This window comes from Triticum urartu, chromosome 6A, assembly GCF_056163025.1.
Source record: "Triticum urartu cultivar PI428250 chromosome 6A, HENAU_Tu73, whole genome shotgun sequence".
Classification (NCBI taxonomy): Eukaryota; Viridiplantae; Streptophyta; class Magnoliopsida; order Poales; family Poaceae; genus Triticum; species Triticum urartu.
The window spans coordinates 11,873,387-11,886,250 of NC_141878.1; the positions used below are offsets into that span (position 1 = coordinate 11,873,387).

At 43.0% G+C, this 12,864-nt stretch overlaps 1 protein-coding gene across 1 annotated transcript; it reads left to right on the forward strand.

Moving 5' to 3' along the window:
• The first annotated feature begins 10,041 nt into the window (after nt 1-10,041).
• LOC147963155 (uncharacterized) lies at nt 10,042-12,308 on the forward strand. Its single transcript, XM_087527803.1, has 5 exons — nt 10,042-10,159; nt 11,161-11,298; nt 11,479-11,642; nt 11,740-11,855; nt 12,194-12,308. The coding sequence occupies exons 1-5, from the start codon at nt 10,042-10,044 to the stop codon at nt 12,306-12,308; spliced, it is 651 nt and encodes a 216-aa protein (XP_087383929.1).
• Nucleotides 12,309-12,864: the final 556 nt, after the last annotated feature.

Sequence of the window (12,864 nt, forward strand, 5' to 3'; positions counted from 1 at the left end):
TCGGCAGTACGTTTGCTGCGATTTGCTTCTCGTTCCTCTATCGCTTGTACCCTTGCTTGCAGCGCCTGCATTTGGGTCTGCTGCAATTTTTCCTCCTCTCCTGGGATTTGTAACCGCCCGCGTCCGGAAACCCAACCTTCCACGGAATGGAGCCTGGCGTGCCTCGTGTCCGTCCAGGGTGCTCAGGATTCCCGAGGGCCATTGTGAGCTCGTCGTTCTCTCTGTCTGGAAAGAACGTCCCTTGTTGCGCTGCTTCGATATACTGCTGAAGCTTCCTGACTAGTATGTCCATTTGATTGTTCGTCCAAACGCACTTCCCTGTTACAGGGTCCAAGGTTTCGCCAGCCCCGAAGAACCAAGTCCGGCAACGGTCTGACCAGTTAATTGTCTCTGGTTCGATCCCTTTATCAACCAGATCATTCTCAGTCTTGGCCCACTTAGGCCGGGCTACGAGGTAGCCACCTGACCCCGTGCGACGGTGATGCTTCTTCTTCGCAGCATTTTGCTTGTTTGTCGCCGACATCTTCTTACTCTTTTCCGATATCTTGTGGGCCACAAATGCGGGCCAGTGATCTCTGATCTTCTCATATCTGCCCTTGAATTCTGGTGTCTCTTTATTTTCGACAAACTTACTCAGCTCTTTCTTCCACCTCCTAAATAGTTCTTCCATCCTCTTAAGAGCAAAAGACTTGATTAATTGCTCTTTAACTAGCTTCTCTGGATCATCCTCTGGCGGTAGGGTGAAATTTGACTTCAGCTCAGTCCAAAGATCATTTTTCTGCATATCATTGACATAAGACACCTCAGGGTCTTCTGTAGCCGGCTTTAACCATTGCTGGATGCTGATCGGGATCTTGTCCCTAACCAAAACCCTGCACTGAGCAACAAATGCGCTCTTTGTCCGGAGGGGTTCAATCGGTTGGCCGTCGGGCGCGATTGCCATGATCTCAAACTTTTTATCCGAGCTCAACTTTTTCTTCGGGCCTCGTCTCTTTACCGAAGTTGTGCTCGATTAGGAGGGCTAGAAAAAAGAACAAAGACTTAATTAATATGTGTACATACCAAAACAATGAATGCATCAATTAGCTAGTCAGCAGAAGCTTAACTAATATATATACCTGGCCGGACTCGGTTCGGTCACCGGAGACGTCATCACGGTCTCCTTCTTGCATCGGCATTAGGTCACCGGAGCCATCATAATCATAGCCAGCTGCTTCCAGACCATCGGTGTCGTTGAGAAACAACGAGCAGACGGCATCCCTTCCTCGTGAGATTATGTCCCCCAACAACTCTTCTTGTACTTCGTTTCGGGCGGTGTCCATAGTTTCTACAAATATTGACAACATGGCAATTATTATTCAAACATGACAGATGGATATATTATTCAAATATTGACAACAAATATTGACGCTGCTTCTCTAGGGTTTGGGGTGGCCTCGACGCTGCTTCTCTAGGGTTTGGGGTGGCCTCGACAATGCTTCAAGGATAAAAAAAGAAGAGGAAGAAGAAAAAAAAAGAGGAGAAGAAAGAATAGAGGAGTAAGAACTCCTCTATTCTTTCTTCTCCTCTTTTTTTCTTCTTCTTCCTCTTTTTTTTATCAGGAACGAGGGTCGTCGAGGGTCAACGAGCGGTAGAGGAAACCCTAAATAGCAAGGATCGTGGGTGTGAGATACATGTGGCCGTCGGTGTCGGACACTACATCCACGTCCCACAAGTGACGTGGGCGTCGAAGCCCGCGTCACTTGTGGGACGTGGATGTACTGTTCGACACCGACGGCCACATGTATCTCACACCGACGATACTTGCTATTTAGGGTTTCCTCTACCGCTCGGCGACCCTCGACGACCCTCGTTCCCGATAAAAAAAGAGGAAGAAGAAGAAAAAAAAGAGGAGAAGAAAGAATAGAGGAGAAGAACTCCTCTATTCTTTCTTCTCTTTTTTTTCTTCTTCCTCTTCTTTTTTTATCCTCTTCTTCCTCTCATGTTCGACGACCCTCGACCCCTCGGCGACCCTAGACCCCCTCTCGACCCCCTCATGTTGAAGTTATCGGGTAGGGGGTATATCGAGAATGACATACCCGATACATACATACATACATATCACATGCATCCATACATATATGAACAAAATTAATATCTACTAATTAACAACCTAAATAAAAAAACTAATACATATAGGAAGAAGAAGAAAAAAGAAGAGAAGAAAGAATAGAGGAGAAGACTTCCTCTTCTTCCTCTTCTCTTCTTCCCCTTCTTCCTCGCCTCTCTCATGAATGTCCGACGTTCTCGACCCTTGACCCCCTAAACTAGTTCTCAACCCTCAACCCCCTAAACTAGTTCTCGACCCCCCCTCATGTCGAAGTTATCAGGGAGGGGGTATATCGACCCCCCCTCATGTCGAAGTTATCGGGGAGGGTTATATCGACCCCCCTCCTGTCGAAGTTAACACGGAGGGGGTATATCGACAATGACATGCATACATGGAAAAAATTCTATCCATCTATACATACATAGCCACGTACATATATACATGGAAATAATGCTATGAAAAAAGAAAAAAAAAGAGGAGAAGAAGAAAGGAATAGAGGAGAAGATCGAAGAAAAAAAAGAAGAAAAAAAAGAGGAGAAGAAGAAAGGAATAGAGGAGAAGAAGAAAAAATAGAAAAATTTCTTCTTCTCCTCTATTCCTTTCTTCTTCTCCTCTTCTTTTTCTTCTTTTTTCATCTTCTTATTTATTTCTTCTCTTCTTCCTCTCCTCTTCTTTCTTTCTTCCTCTTCTTATTTTCTTCTTTCATATCCTTATTTTTCTTCTAAATTTTAGCATATTCTAAATTTTCTTCTAACTTTCTATATATGAACAAAAACCTTTCTATGAACAAAAAACTTTCTATATATATATGAACAAAATTTCTATGAACAAAATTTTCTTCTTTCTTCCTCTTCTTTCTATGAACCAGAAAAATTACATATATGGAAAAAGATTAATACCCATATGAAAAAAAATACATATATGAACAAAAACATGCTCTGAACAATTTTTTATACATTTTGAACATATACATACACATAGCCACATACATACACATATACATTATATATATATGAACAAAAACTAATAAAAATGAAGGGCGCGCAGGGGCGGCGGCACGGCAGGGCAGGGGAGGCGCGCGGAGGGGCGGCGTGCAGCGGCAGCGAAGGGCAGGGGCGGCGCGCGGCGGCCGCGCAGGGCAGGAGCGGCGCAGGGCGGCAGCGCGCGAATGGCGGTGCCACCAACCGGGACCAAATGCCAATTTTCAGCAGCCCAAAGGGCGGGAAGCGGCCAATGCCCCTTTAGTCCCGGTTGGTGCTACCAACCGAGACCAAAGGCCTTGTGCTGCTGCGGCGTCGAAAGTTTAGTCCCACCTCGCTAGTTGAGAGGGGTGCGCAGTGGTTTATAAGCCCCACTGCCGCACCCCTCTCGAGCTTCTCTCCATTGCAGGCTTACGGGCCTAATTGTCACTGCTATGCCTGTGGGCCTACCGGGCCTCCTGCGGGCCTGGATCCTGTCCCTTGGATGGGTTTCTAGTCGTATTCAGGCTGTGGGGGCCCAGTAGGTGGCATTTTTTTTGTTTTTTTGTTGCTTTATTTATTTTATCTTATTTTGTTTTTTGCTTTATTTTTTAATTCTTTATGCTTTTAGTTTTAGAAAAATTATAAACTTTTTGTTAATGCCATTAGTTTTCAAATTTGAAAACACTTTTTTTGTTTTTTTGTTTTCTTTGTTGCTTTATTTATTTTATTTTGTTTCTACTTACAACAAAATACTTATTGTTGCTATTTTTTTCCAGTTTTTTTGTTTTGTTTTCTGCATTATTTATTTTCTTTTGTTTTTTGCTTTATTTTTTTATTCTTTTTTGCTTTTAGTTTTAGAAAAATTATAAACTTTCTGTTAGTGCCATTAGTTTTCAAATTTGAAAACACTTTTTAAGTTTTTTTGTTTTCTTTGTTGCTTTATTTATTTTATTTTGTGATTAACTTTACTATAAAGATAGTTTATTTTCCTCTTTTTTGATTTGTTTTATGCATTATTTATTTTCTTTTGTTTTTTCTTTAATTTTTAATTCTGTTTGCTTTTAGGTTAGCAAAATTATAAACTTTCTTTTAGTGCCATTAGTTTTAGAAAAATTATAAACTTTCTGTTAGTGCCATTAGTTTTCAAATTTGAATAGTTAAAATTTGAATTCTTTGAAATTTGTGTGAATCACAAGTTTGTGATTAATTTACTAAAAAAATGAGAATAGATGCGCTTATAGAGAAAATTCAACCTAAATTCATAGTAAATTTCTATGAATTTCAGAGAAATTCACTATGAATTTAGGTTAAACTTTTCTCTATTAGGGCATCTATTTTCACTTTGAGAGGAGCTCAACAAGGCAGAGAGGGAAGGGCTTATAAACCGGTGTGAGCCCCTTTCGGTTGGCGAGGTGGGACTAAACTCTGCCCGCAACGAGGACCAACCCTTTAGTCCCGTTTTGTGGCACAAACCGGGACTAATGGTCATGGGCCAGGGGCGAGGAGCAAAATTATAAACTTTCTGTTAGTGCCATGAGTTTTAGAAAAATTATAAACTTTTTGTTAGTGCCATCTATTTTAGAAAAAAAAATATAAACTATCTGTTAGTGCCATTAGTTTTCAAATTTGAATAGTTAAAATTTGAATAATGGTATTACGAGGGCCTAACCATAAGACATTAAAGCATTTCAAATGAACTCTGAAAAAGTTGAAAGTTGGCATGGTATCATAATTTCACCCACATAGCATGTGCATGTACAAAACGGACAATGGTAGCATGTTCGTGTGTTACAAAGTTGGCATGGTATCATCATAATAGTTACGGGAGAAAGTCTTCACTTTTTCTTCGCTTGTGTCATTTGCTTATTGCGCCGTAACCATGGATAATCTTCATCGTTTATCAGGATGTTTGGGTCAGCCTTGACATTGAAGGGAGGAATTTCATGAAACTTTTCAAAATCTTCAAACATGTCTGTCTTGCCGTCCACTCCCAGGATGTCCCTTTTTCCTGAAAGAACTATGTGGCGCTTTGACTCATCGTATGATGTATTCACTTCCTTATCTTTTCTTTTTCTCGGTTTGGTGGACATGTCCTTCACATAGATAACCTGTGCCACATCATTGGCTAGGACGAACGGTTCGTCAGTGTACCCAAGATTTTTTAGATCCACTGTTGTCATTTCGTACTGTGGGTCTACCTGTACCCCGCTGCCTGACAGATTCACCCATTTGCACTTAAACAAAGGGACCTTAAAATCAGGTCCGTAGTCAAGTTCCCATATGTCCACTATGTAACCATAATATGTGTCCTTTCCGCTCTCGGTTGCTGCATCAAAGCGGACACCGCTGTTTTGGTTGGTGCTCTTTTGATCTTGGGCGATCGTGTAAAATGTATTCCCATTTATCTCGTTTCCTTTGTAAGTCAATACAGTCAAAGATGGTCCCCTGGAAAACAAGTACAACTCATCACAAACAGTGTTGTCACCTCTAAGACGTGTTTCCAACCAACTGCTGAAAGTCCTGATGTGTTCACATGTAATCCAGTCGTTGCACTGCTCCGGGTGTTTGGAGCGCAGACTGTTCTTGTGTTCATCGACATACGGGGTCACCAAGGTAGAGTTCTGTAGAACTGTGTAGTGTGCTTGAGACCAAGAATATCCGTCCCTGCATATTATTGAGTCTCTCCCAAGAGTGCCTTTTCCAGTCAGTGTCCCCTCATACCGCGATTTAGGGAGACTTATCTTGTTAAGGCCAGGAATGAAGTCAACACAAAACCCGATAACATCCTTTGTTTGATGGCCCATGGAGATGCTTCCTTTTGGCCTAGCGCGGTTACGGACATATTTCTTTAGGACTCCCATGAACCTCTCAAAGGGGAACATATTGTGTAGAAATACGGGCCCCAGGATGACAATCTCGTCGACTAGATGAACTAGGACGTGCGTCATGATATTGAAGAAGGATGGTGGGAACACCAGCTCGAAACTGACAAGACATTGCGCCACATCACTCCTTAGCCTTGGTATGATTTTTGGATCGATCACCTTCTGAGAGATTGCATTGAGGAATGCACATAGCTTCACAATGGCTAATCGGACGTTTTCTGATAGAAGCCCCCTCAATGCAACCGGAAGCAGTTGCGTCATAATCACGTGGCAGTCATGAGACTTTAGGTTCTGAAACTTTTTCTCTAGCATATTTATTATTCCCTTTATATTCGACGAGAAGCCAGTCGTGACCTTCATACTAAGCAGGCATTCAAAAAAGATTTCTTTCTCTTCTTTCGTAAGAGCGTAGCTGGCAGGACCTTTATACTGCTTCGGAGGCATGCCGTCTTTTTCGTGCAAACGTTGCAGGTCCTCCCGTGCCTCAGGTGTATCTTTTGTCTTCCCATACATGCCCAAGAAGCCTAGCAGGTTCACGCAAAGGTTCTTCGTCACGTGCATCACGTCGATTGAAGAGCGGACCTCTAGGTCTTTCCAGTAGGGTAGGTCCCAAAATATAGATTTCTTCTTCCACATGGGTGCGTGTCCTTCAGCGTCATTCGGAACAGCTAGTCCACCGGGACCCTTTCCAAAGATTACGTGTAAATCATTGACCATAGCAAGTACGTGATCACCGGTACGCATGGCGAGCTTCTTCCGGTGATCTGCCTCGCCTTTGAAATGCTTGCCTTTCTTTCGACATTGATGGTTGGTCGGAAGAAATCGACGATGGCCCAGGTACACATTCTTTCTGCATTTGTCCAGGTATATACTTTCAGTGTCATCTAAACAGTATGTGCATGCGTGGTATCCTTTGTTTGTCTGTCCTGAAAGGTTACTCAGAGTGGGCCAATCGTTGATGGTCACGAACAGCAACGCCTTAAGGTTAAATTCCTCCTGTCTGTGCTCATCCCACGTACGTACACCGTTTCCATTCCACAGCTGTAAAAGTTCTTCAACTAATGGCCTTAGGTACACATCAATGTCGTTGCCAGGTTGCTTAGGGCCTTGGATGAGAACTGACATCATAATGAACTTCCGCTTCATGCACATCCAAGGAGCAAGGTTATACATACATAGAGTCACAGGCCAGGTGCTGTGATTGCTGCTCTGCTCCCCGAAAGGATTAATGCCATCCGCACTTAAAGCAAACCATACATTCCTTGGGTCCTTTGCAAACTCATCTCAGTTTTTCTCTCGATTTTTCTCCACTGCGACCCGTCAGCGGGTGCTCTCAACTTCCCATCTTTCTTTCGGTTCTCACTGTGCCATCGCATCAACTTGGCATGCTCTTCGTTTATGAACAGATGTTTCAACCGTGGTATTATAGGAGCATACCACATCACCTTCGCAGGAACCCTCTTCCTGGTGGCTCGCTGTCAACATCACCAGGGTCATCTCTTCTGATCTTATACCGCAATGCACCGCATACTGGGCATGCGTTCAGATCCTTGTATGCACCGCGGTAGAGGATGCAGTCATTAGGGCATGCATGTATCTTCTCCACCTCCAATCCTAGAGGGCATACGACCTTCTTTGCTGTGTATATACTGTCGGGCAATTCGTTATCCTTTGGAAGCTTCTTCTTCAATATTTTCACTAGCTTCTCAAATCCTTTGTCAGCCACAGCATTCTCTGCCTTCCACTGCAGCAATTCCAGTACGGTACCGAGCTTTGTGTTGCCATCTTCGCAATTGGGATACAACCCTTTTTTGTGATCCTCTAACATGCGATCGAACTTCAGCTTCTCCTTTTGACTTTCGCATTGCGTCCTTGCATCGACAATGACCCGGCGGAGATCATCATCATCGGGCACATCGTGAGGTTCCTCTTGATCTTCAGCAGCTTCACCCATTGCAGCATCATTGGGCACATCGTCTGGTTCCTCTTGATCTTCACCAGCTCCCCCCGTTGCAGCATCTCCGTATTCAGGGGGCACATAGTTGCCATCGTACTCTTCTTCTTCGCCGTCTTCCATCATAACCCCTATTTCTCCGTGCCTCGTCCAAACATTATAGTGTGGCATGAAACCCTTGTAAAGCAGGTGGGAGTGAAGGATTTTCCGGTTAGAGTAAGACCTCATATTCCCACATTCAGTGCATGGACAACACATAAAACCATTCTGCTTGTTTGCCTCAGCCGCATCGAGAAACTCATGCACGCCCTTAATGTACTCGCAGGTGTGTCTGTCACCGTACATCCATTGTCGGTTCATCTGCGTGCATTATATATAATTAAGTGTCCAAATTAATAGAAGTTCATCATCACATTAAAACCAAAGTGCATACATAGTTCTCATCTAACAACATATAGCTCTCCAGAGCATCTAATTAATTAAACCATACATTGAAACTATGTAAAACATTTCAATGCGAAAACAAATGCGATCATAATCGCAACCAAGGTAACAATTGATCCAACGGCATAATGATACCAAGCCTCGGTATGAATGGCATATTTTCTAATCTTTCTAATCTTCAAGCGCATTGGACCCATCTTTATCTTGTGATCATCGACGACATCCGCAACATGCAACTCCAATATCATCTTCTCCTCCTCAATTTTTTTATTTTTTTCCTTCAACAAATTGTTTTCTTCTTCAACTAAATTTAACCTCTCGACAATAGGTTCGGTTGGCATTTCCGATTCACATACATCCTACATAAATAAAATCTATGTCACGTTGGTCGGCATAATTTTCATAAACAATAAATGAACCAATAGTTATAAAGATAATATATATACCACATCCGAATCATAGACAGGACGAGGGCCGACGGGGGCGGATACCAAAACCATCGCACTATATAAGATGCAATAATAAAAGTAAGAAAATAATACAAGTATCTATGTAAACATACAAGTAAGAATATTTTTCCTTTCAGAAAGAAGATAAGAACAAGAGGCTCACCACGGTGGTGCCGGCGATGAGCTCGGCGCGGGTGATCGACGGCGGTGAAGACGGGGACGGGGCGTGACGGACCGCTAAACCTAGACAAATATTGTGGAAAATGGAGCTTGGAGGTCGAGCTTGGAGAGGAGAAAGCTTAAGTAGTGTGGCTCGGGCATTCCATCGAACACCTTGTGTGCATAGGAGGTGAGCTAGAGCACCACCAAGCCCTCTCCCCCTCGGCCAGAAAAAAACAGAGCAGTGTGCTCTGCTCTTACGCAAGGGGGTATATATAGGCACCTCATTTGTCCCGGTTGGTGGCATGAACCGGGACTAAAGGGGAGCCTTCGGTCCCGGTTCAAGCCACCAACCGGGACCAATGGTGGTGGGCCAGGAGCGAGGCCCATTGGTCCCGGTTCGTCCCACCAACCGGGACCAGAAGGTCCAGATGAACCGAGACCAATGGCCCACGTGGCCCGGCCGCCCCCCTGGGCTCACGAACCGGGTCCAATGCCCCCATTGGTCCCGGTTCTGGACTGAACCGGGACTAATGGGCTGACCCGGCCTGGACCAAAGCCATGTTTTCTACTAGTGTACCCTGCATGTCGTAGTTTGAGACAGTTCTGCTTGTTCCTGCCAGTATAAGGACAAATACAATTTTGCCTACAAAACTTCCATTCTTTCCGTGTTCTGTTTGTGTAGATTTTCTTCTTATATAAGATACACATAATTTTTTTTTGTTACAAGCAAATTAGATTGGTCTTCTGTATGTTCAAATGTATCCATAATTTTTTCTGTTTTATATGCACGTACCAATCTTGGTCTTCTGTATGCAGGGTACACTCCTGATGGCTGATGATGTTTCACAACCTCTTCTGCAGATTTTCAGAATACCGACAGAAATATTGCGTTGGAACGATCCCGGGTTGGCGGGGGTGGCCAGACCATGTGGCAAATGCGGTGCACAAGTTGAGGAGCGAAGGTAAAGAGGAAAGGCCACAACAACCTGAGCAGCGGCGAGGGGATGGAGCAGCGGCTGCGCAGCTGCGTCAACCTGAGCAGTTGCGAGAGCGAATGAAGCTGCGGTTGCACAGACAAGCTTGTGGAGGTGTCAGTATGCACGCATGCGTCCCTGATTTGGAGCACGCCTCTGGCCTGGTAGGATTCTCGCTCTGCCCCGACCTCAAGGGTGTTTGTCTATCTGTGTCGTGCTCGGGACGATGCACTAATGCAGGTGTGGTTCTTCAGCTTTTCTTTGTCCTTTTGTTGGTATGTATATCTCTGAATCTTGTGAGCCGTGATTTTCATGCTGCCATGTATGCCATTGTGTCCTGTATAATGATTCTTCTTATTATTTTTGAATGTCATAATTATTCTTATTGAGGCACTGCCGCTGCCTATTTTGCTTATAGTAACATACTAATTAATACAGGGAGAGAGTATGATTTTTTAACACAATCTGCAGTACCCGTGAGCCTGCCCATAGGTAGATATGGATACATTTTGTAGCTTCCATTCTTGTTTTCTCTCATTGAAATTATGGATTTGGAAACTAATCATGGAGTGTCTAGATTGTCTGCTATATTACCAAGTGCGCTGAAGGAAAAGCTACTGCCACTGTTGATGACCACTCTAGGTGATATAATTCATGTTTGCTTTGTTGTTTCAGTAACTTCCTGTAGCATATTGGTTCCATCTTTTTTTTGCATCATGGTACATTATTCTCATCTTGATATATATCATTTGGTCAACTGAAGATTTGAGTGCAGGGTAGAATTCTTGGTTGATTTTAGAATTTCATTGTTGATTACTTGGCCAACAGACTTTTATGAAATTCAAGGCGTCATTTAGTGTACTATATGTCATATTTGTCTTATTTCTATGCTCACAATATTTCGGCATCGTCTGAACAAATGATGCTAAATTGTTATACTCATTTTGGATCAGTGTCATCTTCTCAATGCTGAACAGCCAAAATATATACATAGTGAGCAGTTCGCCGCACATGCTCATACGTCATATTTATGTACTGTTTAACACGGCAAAAATTGGTCAAACATTTAAATATTTCTACTGTTTAACGCAGCCAAAGTATATACATAATGATCAGTCCTCCGCTGCACATTAGATCCAGCCTCCCTCCCTTGACACCATTCTTCTTACTTATTATTATTTCTTTTAAAAATATCTTTAGTTTTATTTTCTAGCTACTTCAATTCATTCGTATATGGTTAGTTCCATCGCACTACGAGGATGATCCATGGCTGGTCGCAGACGATCACCTGCGAGGACGATTCATGGCCGGTTGGGGATGTTCAGTTCCATCACACTGCGAGGAGATGATTCATGGCCGTTCGCGGATGGTCACCTGCGGTGAGCACGAGTACCTCCTCCATATCCTCCCTATACTAGCACCCTTGGCGATGAAAATGACAGCCAGGAGAATCCCTCCTTCACACCTCTTTTCCATCTCTGTCAGATTGTCCTCTCCAGCAAGGTGTCTATGCATGAATCATATTTATGATTTCTTTGCATTTTTAACAATTAATATAGATTTTTGTACCCACAGCCCGAAGGCCAACCTTAATACTGGACCTCGAGAGGGGCATCTGGCCAACCATGCCGGAGGATGCAGAGGAGTTGTTTGGGAATGTTATCATCAGAGGACCCAAGAAGTAGCCCACCAAAGATGCATGGATCAACCACGCAAGTCCATTGTGAGTTTGATGCTTCTCATGTGTTCACTGTGGTGCAATGAAGATCTGATGGGCAATGGTCTCATGACATTTCCTTTTTGAAAACTTAAATTTATAGCTTGCAATCCATCTGTGGCAAGGGTTCATGACAGACAAGCCAATAGATTTGGGGGTCCACTTCCCGGTGAAACAAATGTTCATTGCGGACAATACGAAGACGATGATTGGTACAATCAGATGAATATATTAGAATTTTTATTCTTCTCTCTCCATGTCTATGTTTGTGCTTGATCAACTGTCCACTTAATGATTTTAGTTGTACAAAGTCCTAAGCTGGTCTCACTAGGTCGTACCCAGTGGCGGAGACAGGGGGGCCAGCAGGGCCCCCCCCCCCCCAACACCATGATTTTGCATGTAATTTGCTATGAACAGTGGAAAATTAGTACTAATTTGCTGCTAAAAAACTATTTTTCAACACTTTGGCCCTCCTCAACCTGTTTTAGTAGCACTTTGCCTCCCTTATAGATATTTTCTGGCTCCGCCACTGGTTCGTACTCGTACCACACCATGCGAAGGTTATGGGCAAGGTGGTTGAGCTTGATGCCACAGAGTTGGAGGTTATTGCTTTGGCGACGCCGAAGGCCGTTCACGCGAAGAGGAGATGTGCCTGGTGACGAGAAGTCTTAGACCATCGGTGAGTTTTGCTTCCTATCAGTTCAGCAGTGTCTGTACATGTTCAAAATTGTTGGCTATAAACACTTGAATTATCTCCAATCATGTACTTTATTTTCTACCATCTCCCATATTTACATGTTTTGTCACTTAACAAAATTTTGCATAACTATTTTGTGTATGCATGCAAAATTCTGGTTTACAAACTTAATGCAGAATTATGAACAAAATTATCATTCAGTATTAAGAATTTACATTTATCATAATAAATGGAAAACTCATAGGTATTTCAATCTAGAAATTACAATGCATGTTCAGGGAAGATGACGAGCTTCTAGTTAGCGGTAACTTTATTCTGTTGAAACCGAACGATATGGATGAGCCATGATAATGAGTGTTAGGGGGTTGGACGGCACGATGTAAAAAGATATCATTTTTACTAAATAACTTCATTTTCTGCAGAAACTTCCTTGCACTAAACTTAACTTATTGGCTTCTCCAGATGTACATAAGCTATTAGCTCTTAGCTCTATTTAATTCGACTCATATATACGAAAGTCCTCTTTTGATC